Source organism: Talpa occidentalis, unplaced genomic scaffold (assembly GCF_014898055.3).
Source record: "Talpa occidentalis isolate TD23 unplaced genomic scaffold, MPIMG_talOcc4v2.1 talOcc4.15, whole genome shotgun sequence".
NCBI lineage: Eukaryota > Metazoa > Chordata > Mammalia > Eulipotyphla > Talpidae > Talpa > Talpa occidentalis.
In genome coordinates, this window is record NW_023601543.1 from 57,182,541 (window position 1) to 57,210,361 (window position 27,821).

At 49.7% G+C, this 27,821-nt stretch overlaps 1 protein-coding gene across 1 annotated transcript; it reads left to right on the forward strand.

The window, feature by feature from the left end:
* Positions 1 to 274: 274 nt before the first annotated feature.
* OTUD5 (OTU deubiquitinase 5) lies at positions 275 to 27,683 on the forward strand. The gene is given in 12 exon segments (XM_037511673.1): positions 275 to 328; positions 1,011 to 1,070; positions 1,793 to 2,075; positions 2,078 to 2,454; positions 12,597 to 12,690; positions 20,766 to 20,830; positions 20,918 to 21,074; positions 21,173 to 21,321; positions 24,417 to 24,620; positions 26,330 to 26,531; positions 26,634 to 26,747; positions 27,046 to 27,683. Coding segments are annotated over 12 exon segments (1,881 nt in total). The 3' UTR covers positions 27,168 to 27,683.
* The last annotated feature ends 138 nt before the right edge of the window (positions 27,684 to 27,821 follow it).

A 27,821-nucleotide genomic window follows, 5' to 3' on the forward strand; every position in this document is an offset into this window, starting at 1 on the left:
TCTCTGATCCTTATATTCGAATTATCATTGCCATTAGACAGAGAAGTAGACCTTGAGGATGGGTGGGTGTTCAATGACTTGGCAGTGACCCCTGAGACAGCCTGCAAGAGGCTTGTCCACTGTCCTCGGAGGCTCTTGTTTGGGTTTTGCTGCTGTGAGGGGGGCAGGCCAGGCCAGTACTCAACACCGTGCCCAGTCTTCACTTCCCCCCATAATGCTGCACCCTCCCTCCACCCCCTAAGTATAGACTTTGCCCCCGCTGTTTGCCCCCCAAATGCCAGCAGCTGTTGTTGTCCCAGGTGCTGAAGTCCAGTCAGGCACCCAGCAGGTAAAGATCCCCACCTCCTGACTTCTCCAAAGAAACGGAAGCCAAGGGTAGACCAAATTAGCTGATAAGCACTGGAAAGAAAACCCAAAGCAGGGCAGGCCAAGAGTTTCCGGAAAGTGGTCAAATTAGAGCATAGCTGAGGGAGCCTCCCGGCCTGAGGGAAAAGGGCATCCAGGTCCATTGGACTCAACTCGCCCCTGAACTCATCCTAGGTGGGAGGTAGGAGAGGGAGTCTATTTAAAGACCCAGAAGCCCTGGGGGCTGTGAGGGCGGAGAGCTAGCCTTGACCAAGGAACCAGCACGCAGGGCGCAGACACTGGGGGCCGGCAGGGCTGATCCAGGTGGCTGGGAGCGGCACCGGGGCAGGGTAGAGCCAGGATTCGCTTGTGGCTCTCCAGTCACTCAACAGCAGGGATTTTACCAATCCCATTTGCAGATGCTGTTTGGTGATAGTTGGTTCATAAACTTTTGCTCGAGCCAGGTAAACAAAATTACCCCCTCCCCCCCAAAAAAAAAGAGGCTGCGCCGGGCCTGCGCACTAGCCATAGGGGCGGGGAGGTCAATGCGAGGGCGAGAGTGCGGTGGTGCCAAAGAAGGCGTATCTGTTTCCCAAACACCCACCGTCCCCAGGGTACAAGTCAGTCGGACGTGAGTGACGGGGTCTCCTATCCAATCTCCGCAGGATTCAGCCTGTTGCCAGGGTGAAGCGGCGCCCGCCTCTCCGCAGGATGTAGATGTGCAGGTGGGTGGACCCGGAACTGACGTTTTTGGGGATTGCTCTGCTCTGTGAGTGTTGATATTTTCGTGTCAGTGCTGCTGACTGCAGCCAAGTTGGGAGCCTGGGAGGGAAGCGCTTCTACTGTCGCGTGTGGGGCAGGCCACGCTGTCTGTCGCAGCACCCACGCCTGCGAGTCAGAGCCTCAGAGAGAGAAGAGAAGAGCAGGACCCGGCCGACAAGAAAAAAAAGGCAAGGAACCCAGGTGCAGACTTTGAAACCCGAGACGGAGGGCACGGGAGGGAGATCGCTCGCCTCTGATTGGCCCGTGGGCGACATCGAGAACCCACGGAGTGGCTTCGATTGGCTGGGGCCCGCAATTGTTGTGGCGGCGGCGGCGATTTTGCCCACGTACTTCCGAGCAAGAGGCGGGGCTGTGCCCTGGCGCGCGTGCGCAGCGCCCGGGGCCCCACCCGGTAGTTCGAGAACCTGTGAAGGGGCGGGGCGAAGAGGTGCTTGTTTTGGTTCTGTTTCCTTTGAAGCAGAAGGCCGGAACGAGCGCAGCCTTAAACTTGCTGGACTTGGGGAGAAGGCTACGACAAACTCGCCGCGGTGTCTTCATCTTGGACCTCACATCCGGGTTCTCCAGCCTCGTGACCTGCGTGCAGCCGACAGTTCTCGAACCGGTGCCTTCTCAATTTCTTTATCCGGGCCTCGCCGATCCCGTCGTGCTTCGCGCACCACCGTAGCCCCCTCATCCGGGTTCTATCCCGGCGTGCCTCGCGCCGGGTTTGCTGGGGGGTACTCGGCGGTGCCACCATGACTATTCTCCCAAAAAGAAGCCGCCGCCTCCCGACGCCGACTCCGCCAACGAGCCGCCGCCGCCCGGGCCGCTGCCCCCGGCGCCGCGCCGCGGCGGGGGTGTGGGCGTGGGCGGCGGAGGCACGGGCGTGGGTGGCGGCGACCGTGACCGTGACACAGGGGTTGTGGGGGCCCGTCCTCGAGCCTCGCCCCCGCCTCCGGGCCCGCTACCGGGCCACCGGGAGCGCTTCACCGCTGGGCGCTGGCTGTGCCGCCCGGTGCTGTGGCTGGCCCCCGGCCCCAGCAGGCCTCTCCTCCACCGTGCGGGGGTCCTGGCGGTCCCGGAGGCGGTCCCGGCGACGCGTTGGGCGCTGCAGCGGCGGGCGTGGGCGCGGCGGGCGTGGTGGTGGGCGTGGGCGGTGCTGTGGGTGTGGGCAGTTGCTGCTCCGGGCCGGGCCACAGCAAGCGACGGCGTCAGGCCCCCGGGGTTGGTGCGGTTGGTGGGGGCAGTCCGGAGCGTGAGGAGGTCGGCGCAGGTTACAACAGTGAGGACGAGTACGAAGCGGCTGCAGCACGCATCGAGGCCATGGACCCTGCCACCGTGGAGCAGGTACGGGCTTGGGGGTGGCAGATGAGTGGGTGTAATGGATAAGATCCCCAGACTGGATAGGGACCCAAGGTGGTCACTTGAGATTGCCTTAAGAGGCCTGTCTTTTCTCGAACCCTGGCACTCTTCTCTGGTGGTAAAGGCACGAGACACCCACTTCTCCCCCCCCCTATAACTTGGAGTTAGAATCTTCAGATAAGATGGAGATACAGGGTCTCTTCTCGGACCCACAGTTGTCATTCTGATCCCTGGGACTTCATTATGTAGGTGCAATAGGTGGGAACTCCCCTGGAGACGCAGGCGGGATGGAATGCCTTCTGAACAAGAAGTCTCCAATTCCATAAGGGACTTTGGTCTCTGTTCAGTGACTTGAGATTTCTTTTTCTCCAGGATAGGAGTCTAAGACTCCCCCTCCAGGGAACCAAATAAGGTGGAGACTTAAGAAATGAGATATGAGTATCCCCAAGATACCACCTCACTTCTCCGCATCTTTCACAGGGAACTCAGCACAGGACCACTCTGCAGTAGGGTCTGAGATTTCCTCAAAGGTCTTAAGCATGTCTTCAGGGGCCTAGGATTCCCTCTCCTAGGATCAAGGAACACACACACACACACACACACACACACACCCTTTAGAGAGAGCGATCTTCTGAGCTTTCCTTGAGGAGTTTGACTTCTCTGGGGGAGATAAGATTCCCTACCCCTTGGGAACAAAACCAACACTCAGGAACCAGAAACTATTAGGGTAGGTGAGATTTGTCTTCTTTCTAAGTAACGGGTCTGTGCTTCCTCTAAGTGGGCCAAGACCTCCTTGGGCATGAGTCTGAATCCCTCTCCAGGAGCCTAAGCAACAGAACTTCTGTTCCGCCTCCAGGCCTGAGCCTTTTATGGAGAAAATGAGACTCAGTTTTGGAAGCCTGAGACCCCCCCCCCCTTATGGACTGGGGTTTTCAGTGAATGGGTTTGAAGCCTCTTCTGGAGATTGATAGCCCCTTACAGTGTACCAGGCAAGGTGAGGTCTTTAGGAGACCTTTCTCCTCAGGGACTGGTGGTGACACAGTGTTTTCCTTGGGGGTCTGGGACTCCCATACACAGGGATATGAGATATACCCCAATTATGAAGGATCGGAACACACTTTAGGGACGTAACAGCCCTCTAACCTTGGTAACAGGTCTGAGCTACTTCTTTTCCCAAGGGCCCAAGCTTTTGTCAGGGACATAAGACCTTTGCCTTTGGAACTCAAGTCTGAGACCATTCTTCAGGGGACATGGGCAGCATGGAATCCTAGAGGTGGAGTCTGAGACCTTCCTTCAAGGACCTGAGACCCACTGTGCTAAGGACACTTGAGCTTTTTCTCAGGGGAAGGAGACCTGTAAATACTCTTATCTAGCAACTGGTGTGTCTTTAGAAATAAGGTCTGAGTTTCCCCCTCAAGGACCATAGGTTAGCCTTCAAGAGGTACCCTAAAGTATCTAAGGGAGGGAGAGCTCTTCCTACCAGAATTGAGCCCCAAGGCTCTTCCTTTGTGACATGGGTACAGGGCCCCTGGGCAATGGGTCCTAAAGCTCCCCCTCTCCCCTCAAGAATTTGAACTTCCTCTCAGGTACATGAGACATCTCCCACACCTTAGGACCTGAGCCTTCCCTGAGAATACTGACCTCACTCTGACAGCATGTGTATGACCAGTCATAGGGCCTATTTTAGGGACATATTTTTTGTTTTGGGGATTTGGGCTTAAGAGCACTCCACTTGTGAACTAAGTCTTGAGAACTGTCGAGTTCTTTTGGAATCATGGATAGGGTGGGATTCTGAAGAAAAGAATATGAGCCTCCCAGAGCTCTCTTGGGAGGCTCTCCCTCCTCCCGCAACCAGGCAGTCCTTTCTCACTAGGGAAAGGGACATAAGGTCCTCTCCATTGGGGCCTGAGGCCTCCTCCATTGGATAGAAGGAATTGGTTACTCTTCACAGTCTTAAAATCCCCTTATCTGAGGCCCCCTGAGGCCAGGAAGGTCCCTCTGCTTTCTATGAGTATTGGGGACATGGAGACTGAGATCTATAACTAGGAGATAGTCTGAGTTCTCTGACCCAGCTTTGCTTGTTTCTCATTTTCAGGAACAGGGTTTCCTGAATTGTTTTCAGCAAGTTTTTTTTGTTCCCATAGACAGGGAAGAAGTTCAGGACATCCCCCCTCCCGGGAAATTCTCTACCCATATCCCTCCCCCGTTGGCTCAGATAAACAAACCGTTCTGTACTTCATAGAGTCCAGCGCCTTGCCCTAATCCCCCTGTCCTTGTTCCCGTCCCCTCCTGGCAGTATAAATATCTGGACCTCCAGGGTCGGGAACAGGATTTTTTCTTCTCTCGTTGGTTGGAGTGAAGTCTGCTTCTCTTCCTCCACAGAAATGGGGAGTGATACATCCTACATCCCTGGTCCCAGGGACTGAGAGGAAGAAAGTCCTGTACTGCCTTGGTGACTAGAAAAACACCTCCTTACACTCTTTGCATCTCCTGGTCTAGGATTCTCCCTGATACACCATAAGAACATGGAAGCAAAGCTCTGGGGCACATGTTCTCTTCCTTTTCACAGGCAGTGGAGAGGTTTCCCATCCTTGGGACAAAAGGAGGAAGATGATGTTTCTCCCCACCTCACCTGGTCCAACCTGAGAAGAGGGGAGATTCTTCCCGCCACCCCCATCTTGGTTCTGAAGTGTCACTGGAGGCATTTGTAGCCTGCAGGTCAATTAGGTCACTTGGAAAAGAGGGGAGTTGTTGAGAGGGACCCCAGATGATGAATCTGGTCCTTGTTCTGACTACTCAAACTTGCTGTTTGTCCTGATGCTATGATTATACCTCTACTGCATTTTTGGCACCCCAGGGTCTCAGTGCTGGGGAGGTGGCCATGTCAGGGGATTCCTTCCCCAGGCACGGACATCTTGTTGCGTGTCTATCCCGTGAAAAGAATGTCGTGAAGGTGTCTTGAGCTTGAAGACCTCACAGAGCATTCGGAGAGGGTGGCATGCATGCTAAGGTGGTGGGAGAAGCTGGACCTGACATCCTATAGACAGGATGCTTGGGTCCCCACTCTGGTTCTGCCATGGCTTTGCTGGATAGGTCAGAAAAGTTGTCTGTGTTCTTTGGGCCTCAGTTTCCTCACTGGTCATATAAGGTTGTTTAGCTTTAGGATTTTAAGGAGCTCACTCCAAGGCCCTCTGTACCTAGAAGTGACAGAATGGTGGGGTGTCTTTTTGAGAAAGAATTGGGTTTTTCCCCTGTCCCCTTCCAGCCATCCATACTTGGTGGTAAGGACAAATAACCTGTTTTGTGTGAGGCTCAGGGTTGGCAGATAGTGATTTCTGTGGCAAGTTGTACAATGATGAATAAGCTCAGGGTTGACTTTCAGGGCGCCTGTGGGATGATGTGGAGGCAGGGTTGTGTGTGAAAGGAGTTGGGGCTTAGGAGCTGGCCAGGCCTGAGTTCAAACCCTGGGGGCTCCGGCTTGGCTTTGTGGCTTAAACTCTCAGATGCTCTTCTTTTCTTTTTTTGCCTGTGCTTGAGTATGTGAATACCTGATGTGGCCGCCTACTTTGACTGATTTGATTCTTTTCTTGAAGTTTCCCCAGGGTTTTCTGGACTCTTCCCGGGAGCCTTTGTCCACTGCTGGTAACAACTGATCTTTGTTAGCAAAGACCCTTCGTATGAGATTTAGGAACCTGCTGATTCTTCTGGCGGGGAGGCACATTGGTATAGCTGGAAGTAGTCCCTGCCTTGGTGGTCTGGGTTTGAGTTCTGTGTCTTAGGGCAGGTCCCTTTTCTGGGCCTTGGTTTTGGTTTCTCCATCCGTAAAACAGCTATAAAAATGAGTAGCGGTGAGCAGGAAGATTGGACTCTCTGCTCTGAAGTGAGTTATAATCTCTTCTTTTAATTCTCTGCTCCCCGCTCCTCTACCCATTGTGAAAGTTTTGAGTGCGGTGCTTTGGCTTTTGAGGCCGTGCTATGAAGTTTCAAACAATGTAAGGCTTCCCTCTCCCTGCCCAGTGCTATAGACCCTTGGGTTGTGTTTTCATTTTTAATTTAACAGATATTCATATACCATAAAATTAACCGGTTTAAAGTGTACAATTCAGTGGCTTTTAGTGTATTCACAGAGATGTGCATCTATCACCATGATCAGTTGATTTTAGACCATTTTTGTCATTCCCCCAAAGGAACCCTGCGTCATCATCCCTCAGTCCACAGCTAGACACTGGCAACCACTAATCTACTTTTTGTTTTGATTTGTCTATTTCATATGGATTGAATCATACAACATGCAGTCCTTTGTGACTTCTTTAACTTAGCATAATGTTTTCGAGACGCACCCGTGTTGAAGTCATCAGTAAGTACTTCATTTCTTTTTGTTGCGGAATAATGAAATCTTGGTTTTCAATTACCACCCCACCCCTGCCAGTGGCCTTACTCTTGCTCCTTTCCCATTCCTGTGCCCTGGAGAGCTGTGTTGGTCCTCAGAGAGTGTGTCTGTGTTGGTTATTGGATGGGTTGCCTGTGTTTTGCCCGTGGAGCTGAGCCAGTGTTCCTGGGTGTTTTGGGGGAAAGAGGGGGTAGTCTTGGCACTAGGCTTGCTGGGACAGAACTGTTAAGCCCAGAATACTAAACATCTCTTGGCCATGGGCTCTAGGAAGACATCTGTCCACAAGCTGCCACTCCTGCTACTGCGCTCCTGTCCCTTCCCCCTTCTGTGGCAGCCCATTCATCCCTAGGCAGGGTCATCAGCTTTCCAGGCTGGGAGGCCCCTGCTGCCTTAATTCTAGCCGTTGGAGGTTGGGGGTTGGTGCTAGAGAGGTGGATCATGTAGGATGGGAACCATGCCATGTTGCCTTAACAGTTCACACCAGGAATGCTGCAAAGGGATTGTATTAGATTCCGGTGGCTGCTGTGACAAATTACCACAAACTGGGTGGTTTAGAACAACGGGAGTTTATCCATTCAGTTCTACAGACCAGAAGTTCAAAATCAGTTTCGCTGGGCCAGAATCAAGGTATTGGCAGGGCTACACTCCCTTCAGAGGTCCTAGAGGAGAATCTCATTCTTTTGCAGCTTCCAGGGGCTGCCAGCATTCCTTGCTTTGTGACCTCATCACTTGGATCTCTGCCTCTGTCTTTCCATCACTTTCTCTTCTCTGAATGTGTGGTCTCTTCTCTTGGTATCCAGTTTTTCTCTGCTGTCTTTTTTTTTTTTTTTAAGATTTATTTATTTATACAAGCACAGGGTACAGTCAGAAGCGCGGGAGGGTGAGAGAATTCACCAGAGCCAGGGCGGGGAACAGAACAGGCAGAAGGACCCAAGTACACTGCTGGGGGGAGCAGCGGGCGGCAGGAGAGGTCTGCGCACCATGTGGGACCCTCCTCCAGTCGCCGGGGAACAGCTGGGGATCAAACCGGTGCTACAGAGGCTGCGGGCAGCTTTGCAACCCAGCGCTCAACTGCTGCACCACTGGGGAGGCCCTCTCTGCTGTCTTTTTAATAAGGATTCATGATTACGTATAGGTCCCACCTGGATACTCCCAAGATCATTTCCCCATCTCAAGAGCCTTAATATCACACCTACAAAGACTTTGAAATAACATTTACAGGTGTCAGAGCCTGATGTTTTTGCGGTCATTATTCAGTCTATTATAGGGATGTTCTAGTTACCCTTCCATGGAAGGGAGAGGAGCTTGGTAAATGCTCTCCTACAGGACAAAGTCTTGTAATATTTGAGTTTGCCCAGTATCCCTGTTATTGGGAGGCTGGTCATCATCATCTCACAGATTAGAAAACCATGCTCAGAGCAGTTCATTGCATGGCTAATAGCTGGTGGATCTAGATTGGACTCTGAGTTGGTTGGGTCCCACAGCATGCTTTGACTTCTCTTGTGCCTTTGAACTAGTAGGTTGCAGAATCTTATACCTGAGGCTCAGAGATGTGGAGGGACTCCACACGGATGTGGAGGCCCAGCAGTGGACTTGCAGGATTCAGAGTCTGCACTTGACTTTTTTAGGTTAGAGCATTGATGTAGCTTAAATTTATGTATGTCTAGGCCAGCCCTCACTCCCAGCCTGTTTTTCCTGGGCCATTTTCCTAAACTATTCCTTAGCTGGCACCTTTCTTGGAGACTCCTGTCCAGCTTGGGGAAGGGGGACCTCCTGGGACTCCCTAATCTTTCTTGAGCCCAGGATTATGATCCCCCGTTTTCTCTCCCCAAAGGGAGAGAGCTCAAACTCTTAAGACTGCTGGCCAAAGCCAGTGGGTAGCTAGGGGTCTGGCCTCCAGATCCAGGCCTAGATACCAATCTTGTTGCCCCGGGCCCAAAGCCCTGCTTGTGCAAGGAGTATGCTCAGATCTCTTTCATTAAAAAAAAATTAAAGATTTATTTATGCATGTAAGAACTGGGGTGTAGGCCACAGGTGTGGGGAGTGAGAGGATTCACGAGAGACAGAGTGGGGAGCAGAACAGATGGATTTACTGAAATACACTGTGGAGGGGGAGCAGTGGGCGAGATAGGAGAGGTCTGCTGGGCCATGTGGGTAGCTCCCTGGCTGGGGATTGAACTCATGCTGCAGTGGCTGGCAATAGCTTGATGGCGCTAAGACTTTAACCTCTGCGCCACCAGGGAGGCCCCAGGTCTCTTTTCACTTTTAGGGACAAACCATGTTGGGCTGCCAGGTATGCCTCCATGCTGTGATGCCTGAGGTCTCCGCTGTTGCCTCTATACTAGGCTTTACTCTTTTTTTAAAAAAAGATTTATTTATTTATGCATACAAGAACTGGGGTACAGGCCAGAAGTGTCGGGGGTGGGGATGAGAGGATTCACCAGAGATAGAGTGGGGAAGAGAACAGGCAGATCTACTGAAATACACTGCTGAGGGGAGCAGCAGGAGAGGTCTGCTGCTCCATGTGTGTCACTCCCTGGCTGGGGATCGAACTCATGCTGCAGTGGCTATGGATAGCTTCATAGGTTGCATCTTAACCCCTTGCACCACCAGGGAGGCCCACTAGGCTTTACTCTTGCCCTAACCCCAGCTCCTTTCTGCCTTTGTAAAATGAAGATAGTGCTTCCTGCCACCTGGGCTGCAGTAAGGACAATTAAATGAGGTCACCTTTTGCATCTGGCATCTGGTATGGGCAGGTGTCCAGCTAATAGGAGTTTATCTTTCTTCTTGGCCCTGCCCTGCTTACCTGCCTAGTCCTACCCAGAACTTAAGCTCATTGCTGGAAAACCTCTGGCATTCCTGGTGCTTTGTGGCAGAAGTGATTTCTTATCCAGTTAATGTGCATCTCTGGAGGTCTTGGTGTTTAATCCTTTGCTTGGATGGCGCTTTCTCTCAGATGCCACCTTTAATGACTGAGTCCCTAGTTCTGTTTCACAGCACTCCCTGTTAACCTCTCTCACAGCCCTACTCAAATGTGTGTGGCCATTCCTTATTTCCCTCCCCCTCCCCTAGCAGTTTATGAGATTTCTTGCCAGTAGAGACCCGGTCTGGTTCATTTTTCTGTTCTTAATAGCCCAGCTCAGGGTCTGACTTAATAGTGGCCTGGTAATGTTAGGTGAATAAGTAGGAGCCCCTCTTGTCCTTCTTGATCCCCTTTTTCCTCTTGATACCCCCTCTTCCTGCATGCTTGAGGGGCAGGACATTCTAGTGTGCTCTTTTTTAGAACTCTTTATTCCGTCTATTCCAGGCCTGTGGTAATAGTTGCAGCTTCCTTGCTGGATCCTTCTGACTAGGGCACGTGCCATGGTGCTAGAAGATGGCTGACCCTGTGGGGCAGGGTGGACTTGGGGGAACTGGCTGCAGTGTGCTAGCCCACATCCTCTGGGACAGGAGGAGCACCTGCACTGCTGGAATGTTGTGCACAAACAAGAGTCTTTGTGCTGCTCATGGAAGCCCATTAAGGGCTTCCAGATGCCTGTGTCATCTCTAGAAAGGTAGCCACACCTTCCTGGGGTGTGGGCCCTGGGGTGTGGGGTGCTGGGTATTCGCCTGTCACCCCTTCTTTATCCCCTCTTGCCCAGCCATTCACCTGGGACTTTCTGAGGGCATCTCAGTTGTACATCTGTGCCTGTGCTGGTTTGCCCCTTTTTCTGTATTGGTGAGTGTCATCAGTGTATGCTACGTTGTTGACAAAGCCTTTTCAGGTCCTTAAGCTCCTCTGAACCTCTTCATATCTCTGTCAGGTAGATCACATATCCCCTGAAAGCTGAGGCCTGGTGATTTCTGGCAGCTTACCTGAAATCATGCAGCGAGTGATTCTTTGAACTGGGTTTAGAATCCATAGATAGTTTCTGGCCTCCACATTTTGTGCTTCTACTTTTTAAGGAATTTATGTCACCTGAACTGGGGGAAAAGACCTGCATAGAGGTGATTCCCTCTGTCTGGTTGGCATTAACTCAGATCCTGTAAATCCTGGGGCAGAGTGGTGTCTCTAGCCTTGATGCTGAATTAGGCCGATGTCTCGTGGCCAGCAGAGGGCGCCAGTGAACAGGGAAAGGTTTGCTGCTTCTGTTTTTGTTTTGAAACGGAACATGTTTTAAGTGACACATGGATATTATTCTTTTCAAATAAACTTTATTTTTTTGAATAGTTTTAGGTTCACAGAAAAACTGAACCAAAGGTACAGGGAATTTCCATACACCTTCCACCCCCACACATGCATAGCTCAATTATCAATGTTCCCCACCAGGGTGATAAATTTGTTGCAGTTGGTGAGCCCGCATGGACACATTGTTATTACCCAGAGTCCATGGTTTACATTAAAGTTCACTCTGGTGTTGCACTTTCTGTGGGTTTGGACAAGTGCTTATTGACATGGAACCACCATTACAGTATGCAAAATAGTTTCACTGCTCTAAAAATCTTTGTTCTGTCTATTCATTCTCTCCGTTATTTTTTTTTAAAACTGGAAAATATGTGTGTGTACAGGCTCACTTAATCCAGACCTTTGGGACCAGATGTGCTTGGGAATTTAGAAAAATTTCAGAACGTAGCAAAGTCACCTGGTGTGTCCACAGTAGTCCCTCCATAACCAAGGTTTTGCTTTCTGCAGTTTCGATTACCAGCAGTCAATCCTGGTCTGAAAATACTACGTACAGTAAGATATTTTGAGAGAGATCCCATAACTTTTGTTACAGTATATTGCTTTTAATTGTTTTATTAATTTATTGTTAACTTTGCTGTGCCTAGTTTATAAAATTAAATTCTAGGACAAAACATAGTACATACAGGGTCTGGTACTATGTGTGCTTTCGGACATCCGCTGGGGAGTCTTGGAACATATCCCCTTTGCTTAGTGGGAGATGGCTGAACTGTGTATTAGTAACACCTCCTGTGAGGTCTATGGTAGTACCACATAATTAAACACCTGATCTTTCTGTTGTGTGGAAATGTTTGAATATTCACCCCCAAGTTGGGTAAAGCTCAGATCAGTTTATGATGCAAATGGGTTAAAGACTTTTGGTTTTCAAAGCTTTTTTAGTTTTTGAAATTTGGACAAACAGTTGTATACCTTGTTTAAGGAAGGAAGTGAAGTAAAAATCACCTGTAATCCCAACACTTAGGTATAATATTTTGTTGCATAGCCTTCCCAACTTTGTGTGTATGAGTATTTGTATACATATGTTAAATGTGTTCCATCACAAATGAGATAATATCTCAAGTACATTTTGCCTTATGCAAACATATCTTCAATATAGCTTGAATTCCCTAGTTATATGTGGGACTCTCAGAACTCTTGCTAGTCACTCCCTTCTCAACATCTCCCCTACTCTCAGTGGCTAGAGGGACCTAGGGTGAAACTCCTTGAATCAGGTTTTCCCCCCAGGAACTTGCAGGTCTTGGCCTGGGGGGAAGGCCTAGCGTGGATTCCCAGCATGGTCCATAGGAGTCAGAATGCAGGTAGGGCGCCTCTGGGAGCAAGTGTTCTGCTCAAACCTTGACTGGTTCCCTAAAAAAAAATCAGTCATGTGTGCAGAGTGGTCAAGCAGGGGTGAGAATTCGACCCTGCCCACTCTCCTCTTGGCCTATCAGTTGAGCTTCTTGAAAGCTCAAGAGCAGGGCCCTGGGGCGGGGGTACAGGCTTTTCCTGTTGCTGACCCCCACCTCTTCCCTACAGCAGGAGCACTGGTTTGAAAAGGCCCTGAGAGACAAGAAGGGCTTCATCATCAAGCAGATGAAGGAGGACGGCGCCTGTCTCTTCCGGGCTGTAGGTGAGTCTCTGCCTCAGCCCTCAAGGGCCTAGGGCTGCCCCTAAGCTGTGTCCAAGTTATTAGGCGTAACCCCTGAGGGAGTTGGGGCAGAGTTAGCTGGTCTTTTAGGGACTCCAGGCCCCAGCTTCAAGAGTGTCTTACCTCTAACCCTCGGTCATGAGGCTTTGTGGTAGTGTCAGAGTAATAATAGCAGTAATAACTGCAGTGCTAGTGGCAAAGAAACTAGTATTACTTAGGGACAGATTGCTCTGTCAGGACTGCAGGAAGTCCTTTCAGTTCTCCCCCAACTAGGGAAGTGTAGGCACTATTGTTGCTTCTGTTTGGCAGGTAAGAAAAGTGACTCAGAGGTGGGAGTAGTGGCTTGCCCAGGGGCAGCCTAGTCCATGATTGAGTCAGGGCTCGGGGTCTATACTCCTAGCCACACCACACTGCTAGCACCTGGGAATAATAGAAAAATTTTTTGACTTACATAAAAGTGAAGAGAATAGTGAACTCCCGTGTAGTCATCATCCATCTTCAAAATAGTCATTCAAAACTGCCATCCTTGTGTCATCACTACCCCATCCACTCTTTCACTCACCCGAAACAAGAATATTTTTAAAGCAAAACCCCAGCATTGGATCATTTCACTCATAATTGTGTTTTTCTGACAGATGAGGATTGTCTCTCTTTAAACATAACCAAAATTAATAATTATAAATAATAATTCCTTAATACTATCTACTAACCAGTCTGAGCTAGATCTTTGGGGCCCCTCTGGCTCTGAATCTGTGACCCAACAAGTAGTCATGAGGTGCTGTGCTGATGTCCAGGGGAAACTGGCAGTATGACCTGATCCTCCCTTTGGGGCTCTGATACCTACCAAAGAAAAGTGCCCTCTGATAGGCACTTTGAGCTGGGGGGTCAGAAGCCCCGTATTCTGGTTCTGGCCCTTATAGCTGCTATATGATCCTTGCTTCTGTTTTCCCATCTATGTCATGTTGAGCATTCTGAAGGGCTCCTTGAACCCTTCTAAGGGTCTGCTTTTCTCTCAGTCTGTGGGTAATCCTTCATGTCTACTGGTGGACTGGACTGACTCAGACTCCACTTCTAGCTGTGCCCCTGGCTCTCTGAGTGACCTTGGACAAGTAGTTGTTTTATACTGTCTGTTTCCCTCTCCGTAAAATTAAACTAAAAGACCTGGTATTGTAATGATTAAATGAGATTACTTCAGTAGTGCCTGACACATAGTAGGTGGTTCTCCTTTTTTTTTTTAAAGATTTATTTATTTTATGCATACAAGAACTGGGGTATAGGCCAGAGGTGTATGGGGTGAGAGGATTCACCAGAGACAGAGTGGGGAGCAGAACAGGCAGAGCGACTGAAATATACTGCTGAGGGGAGCAGCGGGTGAGTCAGGAGAGGTCTGCTGCGCCATGTGGGTTGCTCCCTGGCCGGGGATTGAACTTGTGCTGCAGTGGCTGTGGACAGCTTCATAGTTTGCATCTTAACAACTTGCGCCACCAGGGAGGCCCCATAGTAGGTTCTTGTGGCACAGTGGCATTGGTAAAATCTGAAAATTGTCCTCAGTGGTGCTTCACAGCTACAATTGTTTGTTGAATGGGTGAAAGAAAATTTGGTGGCATGAGCAGTTGCCTCTCCATTCTGCCAAGCAGAAGAGGGTCAGGCAATGAAAATTCCCAACCCTCCTACCCCTGTGGCTCAAGTCCATGTTTCCCTGGAATGTTTCCTGGAAAAAAAAAACATTTGGGGGGCATCTTGGGCCAGAGAAAATCAAAGAAAGAATAAATGGGGCCCTGTTAGGTGCTAGACCCTGTGCTGAGACCCCAGACTGAAAGTATATAAGTGGGGCTGCTGGTGCAGTTAGGGTCGGAGAATACAGCTAGGCATTTGGGTCTTGGGCCATCTTTAAAAAGGCAGATCTTGGAGCCAGTGAGGACCTAGCTTATGCAGTAACCCATATCAAGAGCAGTATTTGCATGTGTGTCAATGTAGGTGTTCTCCTCAAACACCCTCTGACCCTTCCTGCCCATTGGGGCTTTCAGGGGCCTGAGCTTCCTGGAAGAGCTGACCACAGCCGATTGAAAACCTTTCTCTATCATCACTAGTGCTACACATTTCCCCTGACTGGGCTGCCCGTGTCTTTATGCCATAAAACTTCAGAAGCTCCATGGCTTCTCCCCAGAAAATACATGACCCCTGGGTCTCTAGGGCTCATCTGGATGTTTCCCTAGGGCAGAATGTACAAGATATTTCCTTGGGAAGGGGACTTTGCCCTCGGGCTTTCTGTTACCCTTCTGCTTCTAGCTGAGCCTGGACAGATAACAGATGGTAGTTGTCCTAGCTCTGCTGAGAAGGCCTACAGGATCTGACTTGCTGTCATGCTGTGAGTAGTGGAAGGAGCACATAACCAAGAACTGGAGTTGGATGGGGGTGATTGCATACATAAAGGGCATTCTGTTGTTCCCTTGGCCCCTGCTGTTTACGGGAAATTCAAATGGGGCTGCAGATTCATCTGCAAAATGGGGTCATTATTCCATGAGATAGGTGAGATTGAAGCTCAGAAAAGGGAAATGACACGCTCAGGGTCACTACTGGCAGAGCTGGCACAGGGACCTAGAGTTTTCCAAAGACTACATTCTTCCTGTGTCCCTAGGAAAGACTTAGCTTCTTGGGTGTCAACTGACTAAGTGACCTCGCCTGTGTTCTTGACATTTGTGGGCCTGTCTTCCTCCATCTGGGAGTCCATGGCCCTCTACTATTGGGAATCCCAGAACAGGTGGCTTTCCATGCTCTGTTTGCCTCTTGAGGTCTGGGTGTCCCCAGTGTGGACCAATATCCATTGCTTATGCCCAGTTCTCTCTCACCCTCTGTGGGGACCTGCGAGCACCATCAGAGACTTGGGTGGAGTGGAAGCGGGAGCCTGAGCCCCAGAGGTGTTCTGTGGTTCGCCCTGCCCCTGCTGTGTGCAGATAGCCTCCTCCTGGAAACGTGAGTCTGCATCTCTCCCTCCCTCTACCCATGTGGCTTTGACTCAGCAAAATCCTCTGGCCCTGGTGCTGTAGGCAGAGTGTAGGCTGCATGTGTGTGTATCTTCATAGCCCTGGAAAGCAACTGGGGTTGTGCATGTTAAAAGGGTGGGACTCAGAAATATGAGCCAGGCTCACTCCTCTGGGCCTTTTGGTCTTGGAATATGGACCATCAGCACTGGGAGAAATGGATCTTATGTAGTTTTTTGACTATTTTTATTGGATTATTTTGACAATTTTATAAACTGAGCCTCAAGAGAAAGCCAGGACTTGATTATCTAGTGTTTGAGGGTGAACCAGACTAGGAGGAGGTGACTCCTGTGGACCACAGTGTACCGATTTACTTTGGCCTCTCTCTGCCCTGCTCCTTCAGTTTTCTCATTTTTGCCAGAAAATCCTTGAGTAGAGGGGTAGGCATCTCAGAAACCAAGCTATCAGGGGGGTTGAGTTCTGCTATCTTCCCACTGAGTATATGCCAGTTGGGGGCCAAAGGCCAGGTCACATTATAGCTGCTTGACAGGGAGTTGAGACCTTTTTCCTGGTTTATCTCCTCAGCGGGGTCTAGGTTCCCACTGGATCTGGAGGGAAGTGGGGAGCAGACCAGGTCCCTGTCTCCCCCTGCTGCTGTGTGCATATACATTTGTGTGATTTATTTTTAGAATTCCTATAGACACCAAGCTTCCTTTTCTGTCCTCAGCAGAACTTGCTGTGGCTCTTCTAGCAGGCAGCAGTGGTGAAGGGATAGTTCCCAGGTGCCTCTAAAATGAATGATAAGGCCCTGTACTTAAACTCCTATGGGCAGTCCAGGCTCTCCTATCTTCCTTTTTCACATAACTGCTTGGCAAATAATGAGTACATTTTAGGGAACTTGAGGAAGGGTTACAAAGGTTTGGGGGCCTTCTCCCAGGAGCAGGGGAGGGAGGTTGAGGCAAGTTTGTTATTAGAGCTGTTAGCTCTCTCCCCTCTCATCAACCCTGGTCAAAGACTAGGAAGGAGCTAAGGCCTTAGTTTGTACAGCCCTTCATCCTGTCCAGCCTTCAGTCTCCTAGTTGGCGGCAAGGGTATCTGCTCCTTGAATGGCCTAGTTCTCTGTTATTTCGAGGGCTGTTCTGTGTATAATTGGCCTCAGAGAAGATCTTTGACAAGACCTGCTGGTTGGGTGTGTATGTACATTTCTATGTTGGTATGTCTATGCTCAGAGAAAGCGCAGAAGTGGGATATAAGGCAGTTAGGTTCATGTTGACTTCTGTGGCCCTAGCAAGGAATACAGAGCCTGATATCTGTAATCTTCTATCCCCAGGCCTTTCCTGGGTTTCAGCTGATTCCTGCTTGTGTGTTGGGGAAACTGAGGCAGACAGGATCAGGCTTGACTGTGAAGGGAGTCAGGTAGCTAAGATCATAGCTGGATGGGCGTAGCAGTGCTTGAAGTCACTAGTTACTCCTTGAGACACTGGCCTCACCATTACACTCCCAAATGTGTGACCTCAGGGCAGCTGTCCACGTTTCTCAGATCCTCCTGTGTAGAGGTTTCTTCTTCTTTTTTTGGGGGGGGGGGTGAAGATGGAATGAGTTAGAATGTGAAAAGATGTTGATGGAATGTCCAGACTTACAGTATTGTCCTGAGGATTTCTGAGCCCCATTTGGCTTGGGGACAGAGATAAAGGCAGTGGGGACCCCCTTCCAGCTGGACTATGGGAGGGGAGAGCAGGTGCAAATTACCCACAAGTGCAGCGTCAGCACGAGGAGGAGTTTCAGTTTCTATCAAAACAACTTCTCTGAATTCCCCTACCTTTAGCTGGTCCATTGGGCCCTTTTCCCCACCTCGGCCCCCACAGAGAAGTCCGGCCTGGCCCCTAGTCTCATGTGCCAACCTTCCAGGAGGAGGAGGATAGAAACAGGGTTGGCAAAGTCAGACAAGTGCCACCTTCCTGAGGACTTCTTGTGGTCTTCACCCTGCACTGGATGTTTTCTCCACCTCCTATCAGTCTCCTGTGTTGGGGAGACATGGCTGCTCTGTTTCCTTCATTCAAAGATGCACATTTTCTTCACATTAATAATCGCCAAAGAGGTTGCATCTTATAATCAGTGAGGTAGGTCTCTGTAAGAGCTGTGATTAAATACATGTTGTATCATACATTCATTCAGTACATCTTAGAATTGATGAGAGAAATTGACACTTTACATTTTGAAGTAGAGAAGGTCATACTGTGTCCACTGCTACACTTATGAGCCCTGTTTTGGGAAGCCTGTGTGATGAGTTTGATGTTCATTGGGCTGCTCAAGGCTGGAACTACAGGCCCAGAAGGCAGGCCTTTGGATTCAGTGAAGGCAGAATGGCAATCCTGCTTACATGCAGAGGGACAGGTTCGACTCTGTATTTGGGGCTTTCCGCTGGCTGAGGAAGTAATGAGAAAGGACTTGATGAGAGGTTCCAGTGACTTTTCCGGCTGGCTTCTGGGTGCCTGCTCTCTGAAGGAGTTGTCATCATCCTCACGACATCCTCCTCCTCCTCCTCCTCCTCCTCCTCCTCCTCCTCCTCCTCCTCCTCCTCCTCCTGATCACCTTAATGTGCCTCAGGCTTTCTATAAGCCTTCTGTAGTCTTGACAGCGCTCTGTGAAAGGAGGAAGTGTTACTGTCCCTACTTTACGGGTGAGGACTCTGAGGCCCAGGGGCGTTACATAGCCTTGTCCTGTGCTACACAGCTAGGAGGGAATAGGACCTTTTTGCCAGGTAAAGGGATCCATGGCAGGGGCATGGGACCCTCAAGGGGTTCTCCCACAGCTCCGTTCCTGTCCCACAGTCTCCCCTTCTTCCCTCAGCTTCTTGCATCAGGCAGATGGGTCTTAGGCAGGTCTGGCTCCCAGGCCTGGAAATCTCTTCGGCGACCCCTGTTTAACCCCTTCACTCCCATCTCAGTTCCTGTTTACTGTGGCTGCACAGCGCAGACTTCTCCTTGGCACCCCAAGCTCATGCTACAGAAATAGCTCCTCGAGCAGCTCTTGCAGCCACAGCGGGCTCTGTGGTCCCGGTTTCTAAGAAATGCAGCAGCAGGGGGCCCCAGCCTGTGTGCAGGACACGTGACTTGCTGGAAGTGCCGCTGGGGGGGGGGGGTAGTGTGGCCACAGAACCCACATCCTTGTTTACATCGGTGAAGGGGCTACCCCTTCCCGCCTTCACAACCCCCACTCCTTCTCACCCTCAGGTCCCTGCACCTTCAAGAGGACTTGAGACATGGGGCATGGACCCTGTTTTCTATCTCAGAGCAGCCTCTTTCTCCTTATAGCACAAGACCCTCTGGGGGGGAAGGGAGGGTGGTGATGGCATTCTTCTGGTGATTCTCCATGGAATGTCATGGAAGAACTTTGCAGTGTTCCCTTCAGGACCTACCTACCTCTGCCCCAGTGCCCCAGGGAGACCCCATCAGAGCAACAGTCCTCTGGGGAGACAAAGGGGAATTCTCTCTCTTTTTTAAGATTTGTTTATTTATTTATACAAGCACTGGTACAGTCAGAAGCGCGGGAGGGTGAGAAGATTCACCAGAGCCAGAGCAGGGAACAAAACAGGCAGACTGACGGAATACACTGCTGAGGGGAGCAGCGGGCCAGCAAGAGAGGTCTGTCGCGCTATGTGGGACCCTCGCCGGTGGCCAGGGATTGAATCGGCACTGCAGATGCTGCGGGCAGCTTCGCAGCCCAGCGCTCAACCGCTGTGCCACCATGTAATTCCCAGGAATTCACTCTTTATTTAGCCAGTGGACATCAGGTGTGCCTCATCTGAAAGCCCACTTTAATTTACCAGGGAGAAGGCTCCCTGGCTCCCCAAACCTGTCCTTCCACTTAGCACTGTTCCAAGTTCCTACAGTGCATCAGGTCCTGAGCTGGATGTGAACTGCTTTCTGCCCTCATTGGGAGCCAGTGCACTCAAGCAGGTAGAGAAGTCTGTGCACCTTTGATGAATCTGGTGATAGCCATACCCCCGGGGGGCATGGGCAGGAATCGTATTAAGAAGCACATTGTTATTTGACAAGTAGGCAGCATGGAAAGAACAGCCTGAAAAGAAGGGAACGACCTATGTGAAGAGCCCCAAGCCCCAGGCGGAGGGATCCTGGTTCTTATTTTGACCAAACCCCGTGATACCTGCGCTGTTTGGGCTGCAGGCTGCCCTGAGTTAAGCTTAAGTTAGGTGCATATGTGTCGTTCCTCTTTTACTGGACTGGGTGCTTCTTGCAGGCAGGACTTCACTCACTCCTGTCACCATTGCGGTGCCCCACATTCAGGCCTTATTATAGGGAAGGGTCTCTGATTTACTGAGTGACTATTTTCCAAGCCCAGCACTGGTTACTTTATACTCATTATCGTATTCATCCCACAAGAGAGTTATCCAGCGTGTTCCATTTTACATGTGAGGTATATGAGGCTCAGAACACTTGAATGAATTGTCTCTGGTCATTTTGTTTTCATTTAAAAAAGTTTTATTTATTTTTGTTTGTTTGCTTTTTCTTTTGCCTGTGGTCATTTCGCTCACTAGCAGAACTGGGCTTAGTGCCCATTTATTTTTTTTTCTTTCTAACCTACAAAGGCATGCTAACTCCTGGGCATCAAGAAAACTGAATTCTAGAGTTGACTTTGTCATAAATTAACTTTCTATGTGACCTTGATTGAGGCACAGATTCTCCCATGAGCCTCAGTGTCTTCATGTGAAGGGTAAGGGTTGTGTATGGAATCAATGGTGTTAGAGGCCACTTAGTCAGATATTTGGTGATTTGTATGCGTGGTGAGACAGGCCCTAGACAAAGACAGAGTCATCTGCCTGCAAGACCTGTGCTTGTGTCCCTCTCACCTGTCCTGTCCTCTTCTAAAAGAGTAACCTTGCTTGTCTCTTTCCATGCCTCCACTCTAGCTCACAGGGTGAAGAACTTGCCCCATCTTGGAGTAGGAAAGGGAGTTTCCTTGACCCTTAGCCCCTAGCCCCGAGGATGTTTCGTGACTCAGAACTCTCCTCTTGTGGCAGCTTTTACTTTTCTCTCCTTTTTTCTGTCCCTACAGCTGACCAGGTGTATGGAGACCAGGACATGCATGAGGTTGTGCGAAAGCACTGCATGGACTATTTGGTGAGACCTTTCAGAGACCTTGGGGTTGGGGCAGGCCTAGAGGATCTCCTCTCCATATAGACCTTGACCCTTCCATCTGTTCTACAGATGAAGAATGCCGACTACTTCTCCAACTATGTCACAGAGGACTTTACCACCTACATCAACCGGAAGCGGAAAAACAACTGCCATGGCAACCACATTGAGATGCAGGCCATGGCAGAGATGTACAACCGGCCCGTGGAGGTGTACCAGTACAGCACAGGTACTTCTGTGGTGGGTAGGTGAGCAACTGATGATGTGTGGTCTGAGTTTGCCCTACCCAGCCCACTGTGGATGGTCCCTCCTTCTCTCTCTCTGCAGAACCCATCAACACATTCCATGGGATCCATCAAAATGAGGATGAACCCATCCGTGTCAGCTACCATCGGAATATCCACTACAATTCAGTGGTGAATCCCAACAAGGCCACCATTGGTGTAGGGCTGGGCTTGCCGTCTTTCAAACCAGGGGTAAGTGTGTCCCCATGTCCAGGGTGACTGCTGGATATAGAGGCTAGAAACTTCTGTTGGGGTCTCAGTTCTGCCACTAGCCCACAAAGATGTCCAGTACCCCCTGAATCTCCCCTAAGGTCTCACCTATATAAAATCAGGGAGTTACCTAAGGTGATCTCTCAGGGCTCATTCTGTGGTCTCATTTTGCCTTTCTGAGCTGGCTCACTCATCTTATGTGCCTGTTGAGAGTTGGCAGTTTGGGATATGGAGTACATTTGGCAGCTGTGAGCCAGAGTTTCATCTGGGTATCTTGGCACCTACATGACTCTTCCTCCCAAACTCAACAGTTACAGACAGCTGTGGTCACAGAGACTGGGAGTGCAGGCCTGGCTCCACCACACTGGCTGTGGGATCTGGGGCAAAATGTACAAGTAATCTGGGCTGTCAGCTTGGCCGATACAGAAAGTGCCTAACACTGGGCCTAGTGCCTAATAGCTGCTCAGAAGGTGGCAGTACATTTTCCCAGCACACTTTGATAGATTCTCATTCTCTCTCTCATAGTCGTCTGCTGGAGATTTTGGTATCTTTTATTCAGGTTTCACTTCCTACAAACAGAAAGTGCTCTTGCCTCATTTTAGGAAATGCACACCCCAACACACCCTCCAATGGCGGGGGCGGGGGTGTGCACTTCATTTTTTAAATACACTTTCAATTTTAGCATATTTTTAGATTTACAGAATTACTGCAATTAGAGAATTTTCATATACCCCGCTATGATTAATGTGTTGGCATAGTACATTTGTCACACTTAATGAATCATATCAATATATTAACTAAGATCATGCTTTATTCAAATTACCTCAGTTTTTCCCTGATGATCTCTGTTCCAGGTGTCCATCCAGGATACCATACTACATTTAGTTATCATCTTTTCTTTGACTCTTTTTGACTGTGACAGTTTCTCTGATTTTCCTTGTTTTTGTTTTTGATCTATTTACAGGCTCTTTAGTTTTACCTTTTCTAGAATGTCTTATAATTGGAATCATACAGTATAGTTTTCTCAGAGTAGGTTCTTTCAGGTAACCCTATACATTTAAGAGTCATCCATGATTTCTTGTAGTTTGATCACTTGTTTCTTTTCTTTTTACTTTTTTTTAAAAAATGAATGTCTTGTTATTTTTATTTATAGACTTCATTTTTTAAACAGTTTTAGATTGACAGAAAAATTGAGACACAGTACAAAGTTTTCATGTGTCCTTCTCACTGCAGTTTGACTGTTAACATCTCAGATGACTGTGACACATTTGTTACAACATGTGAATCAGTATTGCTATATTATCATTAACTAAAGTTATGTTTCTTTAGGCTCCCTTGTCTGGTTTCTCACACTTTCATGTTTTTGATGACCTTGACAGTTTTGAGAAGTTCTGGTCAGGTATATGGTAGGATGTTTCTCTTTTGGAATTTTTCTCATGATTGGACTGGGGTTAGGGGTTTTAAGGAAAGAAGGTCACAGTGGTAAAGTAGAGTTCTCATCACATTGTACTAACAGTGTACACTACAAACAGGATTTATGACTACTGATGTTGACTTTCATCACCTGGCAGAAGTAGTGTTTGTCAGATTTTCTCTGTTTTAAAATTCTTTTTTCTAAAAAGATTGATTTTTTTGTGCCTAGAAGAACTGGTGTGTAGGCCAGAGATGTGGGGAGGTGGGGTGAGAGGATTCACCAGAGACAGAGTGGGGAAAAGAACAGGCAGATTGACTGAAATAACTGCTGAGGGGAACAGCAGGCGAGACAGGAGAGGTCTGCTGCGCCATGTGGGTAGCTCCCTGGCTGGGGATCGAACTCATGCTGCAGTGGCTGCGGATAACTTCACAGGTTGCATCTTAACCCCTTGCGCTACCAGGGAGGCCCCTGTTTAAGGCCCGTTTTTTAATTGTTTTTGTTCTAACATAGAGTTTTATATACCTTTTAGACTATTATCCATGGGTTAAAATTACATTTTACATAATTACTTAGCGATGTACACATTTATATATAGTATGTATATGTGCATTAAAATAACATTCATTTCTGGGCCTCCCCTGGTGGCGCAGCGGTTGAGCGCTGGGCTGCGAGGCTGCCTGCAGCCCTGCAGTGCCGGTTCATTCCCCGGCCCCTGGCGAGGGTCCCGCAATTAAATAAGTAAATAAATAAATAAATAAATAACATTCATTTCTATTTTTAAAAGATTTATTTATGTATAAAAGTACTGGGGTATAGGTCAGAAGTCTGGGGGGGTGAGAGGATTCACCAGAGACAGAGTGGGGCACAGAACAGGCAGACCAACTGAAATACACTGCTGAGGGGAGCAGCGGGTGAGACAGGAGAGGTCTGCTGCGCCATGTTGGGTAGCTCCCTGGCAGGCCAGGGATTGAACTCGTGTTGCAGAGGCTGCGGATAGCTTCACAGCACTGTGCTTAACCCCTTATGCCACCAAAGAGGCCCCAAAATAATGTTCATTTCACTGAATTCAAATACTGACACGTATTTCCTAGGATAGGCTCTGCTTTTTTTTTAAATACTGTTGTTTCCGGAACATGACAAATAGCACTCTTACGTAGTGTCCCACAACTTACAGCACCCCAAACTAAACTGATAGTGCTCCATGTTGTTCCCTTAAATGCCTGAGTACTCACTTTCCTCTCTGCACACATAACTAATTTCTCAGGTGATCTTTTCTCTTTGTCCCACCTGGGTGTATATGTGGGGAAGGCCTCTCAGCATTATGAAACTGAGTCATCACTGGTGAGGCTTTTTAAAATTCTGGCTGAGACTGGAGGACACCTGACTGCCCCAGACTTAGTATCTAAGTTGAAGTGTCTTGGGGTTGAGAGCAATGGGGCTTCTGAATGCAGGAGTTTGGTACCGTAAGTCGAACAACCCAAGCCTACCTTGCCCCAGTCCCTGGTGAGTAGGTAGCCTGCCTTGGAGGGTGCTTAGTAAGAGTACCTGCTTTCATGTCTCTTCTGGGCCTGTAGACCCACTCCCTAAGGCAGTTAGGACTTTTGGCCAGAGTTCCAAGTGTCACCCCCACATTCCTGTTCACTCCTGTCCCTGCCCGTTGTAGTTTGCAGAGCAGTCCCTGATGAAGAATGCCATAAAAACATCAGAAGAGTCATGGATTGAACAGCAGATGCTGGAAGACAAGAAGAGGGCCACAGACTGGGAGGCCACGAATGAGGCCATTGAGGAGCAGGTGGCTCGGGAATCCTACCTGCAGTGGCTGAGGGATCAGGAGAAACAGGCCCGCCAGGTCCGCGGTCCCAGCCAGGTGGGTCTTGGGCTGTTAACTGATGTAGCCAAGAACCACTACTTGTCGTGCTCATCCCCCAAACAGGTAGAAAAAAATTCAGTGATTTTGACATTTGGAAGAGAAGATGGCTCCCAGCCCTATTTATTCATTTATTATTTTTAAAGGTTTATTTTTATTTATTTATGCGTACAAGAACTGGGGTGTAGGCCAGAGGTGCAGGGGGTGAGAGGATTCATCAGAGACAGTGGGGAGCAGAACAGGCAGATCTACTGAAATACACTGCTGAGGGGAGCAGTGGGTGAGACAGGCAAGGCCTAATGCGCCATGTGGGTCAGCTCCCTGGCCAGAGATCGAACTAGTGCTGCAGTGGCTGGTGATAGCTTCATAGTGCTGAGACTGTAACCCCTTTGCCACCAGGGAGACCCCCACCTAGCCCTTTTTATACCTCACCTTGGACTTAGCCTTGACCTTGTGCCTTAGAAAGCTCAACACCTGTGCAGAACAAGCTTCTTAAGGAGTGGGGGTGGGGAGGGCAGCCACGGGTGGTGACATGTTGGGTTAATGGAGAGTTTCAGAAAGACAGGCTTTTGTTAATGCCCATGTGTGCCAGGCTCTGTGCTAAGGATGTAAAATCAGGTCAGGCCCTCTCATTTTGACAGTCACATCAGTGGGGCCCTTGAGCCTGGCTGTGGATGAGCAGAGATGGGGGCTCTGGTCAGTCTTCATAGAAGAAGGCTGAGTTTTGAGGGCAAGGAGGGAGCGGGGCAGAAAGGCATTTGAGGAATCAAAAGGAGTTTAGTGTGATTGTAGATGGTGGCAAGAGCTAATTCATTCACAAATATTTACTGCAGGTCTATGCCATGCACTGTTCTCAGTGTTTGAAGGTACACTGGTGAGCCAGCCAGGTCCAGATCCCTGTCCTTGTGATTTTTTTGCAGAGTCGAACAAAATGATCAAGAAACATGATGAATAAATTTGTTAAGAGGCGGTATGGATGAAAAATGTGAAACAGGGTAAAGGGAATGAATAGATCTAAGTGGTGGGGTGTATTCAGGTAGGCCTCAGAGCAGCTCAGATTTGAGCAAAAGCTTGCGTAAGGTGTGGGAGTTAAGTGCATGTGCCAGGCGAGGCAGAGCGCCAGCCAGAGCAAAGGCCCTGAGGCAATGCACATGTGGTGTGATGCAGTAGCACCCAGGCCAACGTGACTAACAATGTAGTAGAAGATGAAGTCAAAGAGGCGGTGGGGCCAGACTGAGGAGGGGCTTGTGGACCTTGGGGAGGTCTTTGGCTTTTACTCTGCGTGAGAAAAAGCCATGGTAGGGTGGTAAGCAGAGGAAGAATGGGATCTGACTTAGGATTTTAACAGGAGGCCCCTGACTGAGGGCAGAACAGCGTCTAGGGGACAAGGATGAAAGCAGAGGACCAGCAAGAAGGAGGCCACTGCAGTAGTCCTGATGTCAGTGGTGGCAGGAGAGGAGAGAGGAGGGGACTGATTCTGGATCTGTTTTGAAGGTAGAGGTAACAGGCTTCTAGTCAGATTGATTTGACAGGGTGTGAGGTGTCTAAAGGAGCTTACCTGTGTCCTGTGATCTGTTGTGTGACTGGAAATGATGGGAGCCTGTGTAGAAGGTGTACAATAGTCAGGATTTCCAGGAGGGAGCGAGCTTGGAGATGGGACAAAGGAGGATCGTAGCTGGTGTTTGTCCTTATCTCCTTTCCCACCACAGCCCCGGAAAGCTAGCGCTACGTGCAGTTCTGCCACAGCAGCCGCCTCCAGTGGCCTGGAGGAGTGGACCAGCCGGTCCCCACGGCAGCGGAGTTCAGCCTCTTCACCAGAGCATCCTGAGCTGCATGCTGAGCTGGGCATCAAGCCTCCTTCCCCAAGCACTGTTTTAGCTCTTGCCAAACCTCCTTCACCCTGTGCACCAGGTCAGTGATTTGCTGATGGGGAGCAAGCCAGGGTTAGGAGGTACTACCTAGGTCCTGGACCCTGCCTCTGACTGTCTGCCTCTGACTCTCTATCTGCCTCAGGTACGAGCAGCCAGTTCTCGGCAGGGGCCGACCGGGCTACTTCTCCGCTCGTGTCCCTCTACCCTGCTCTGGAGTGCCGGGCCCTCATTCAGCAGATGTCCCCATCCGCCTTTGGTAAGCTGCCTCTGTCCAGGGGCCTGGGAGGCATGGCTGGGAACTGGGGAGAGATGAAAGCAGCAGTCTGAGAGGGGGCTTCTGGAGCTTCTGGCCACCTCTTCAAGAAAGAGGAGTTTTTCAGACCCAAGAGATCCGCCCCAGAGGGGGTCTGAGTGAGGTCTTGTAGTCCTGAAGGCGGTTTGGCAAGAGCCCAGAGAGGACTGGGATGGGCCTATCATCTCGGGGCCAGTGAACGGGAGGAGAAGGCTCCTGGAGAGTGTTTCTTCACTCCTTTTCCCTTCTTCCTGCCCAGCAGGTCTGAACGACTGGGATGATGATGAGATCCTAGCTTCGGTGCTGGCAGTGTCCCAACAGGAATACCTAGACAGTATGAAGAAAAACAAAGTGCACAGAGACCCACCCCCAGACAAGAGTTGATGGAGACCCAGAGACTGGAGACCATCTCCCAACCCCTACCACTCCTGCCCTCTGGGGCCGCCCCCCCTTTCTTTGGCTTTCTTCCTTCTTGCCTTCCTCCTTCTCCCCGCCTTCCCACATCCCTCTGGCTGGCCCACCCCCAAGCTCCCTCTCATCGCTGCCACCACCACCATCACCTGTCTCTTCGCCAGCTGACGTGCCCTGTTGCCCCCCGCACAGCACCATCCCTGCATTCCACAGGGGACTCACTCGGGCAAGGGTGCCGAAGGTAGGCAAGAGGCACATAGACAAACCAGCTGGCAGCCAGGCAGCCCCTGAGGAGAGACATTCAGTCAGAGGAAAGTCTCCCTGTCCCCCTCCTTTCCAAGACCAGAAAAACTTGTTACCCCACCTTCACACTGATGCCAGGGAGGTGGGAGGAAGAAGTGGGAAACCCCCCTTCCTAGTACCCCAAGAATGTTTGAGCCTTCAATGTTGAATTTTTTCTTTATTAAAATATACTTTTATCTTATAAAATCAACCTATCAAAAATCATGTAGACAACAGCATTGACTCTATGAAGGCGGCATCTCTTTGGTTCGGGAGTAGGCAGTCCATGGGGCACAGGGGCACAAAGATATGGTTGCTGTTTCCAGCCTCCAGCTCTGTGGAGGG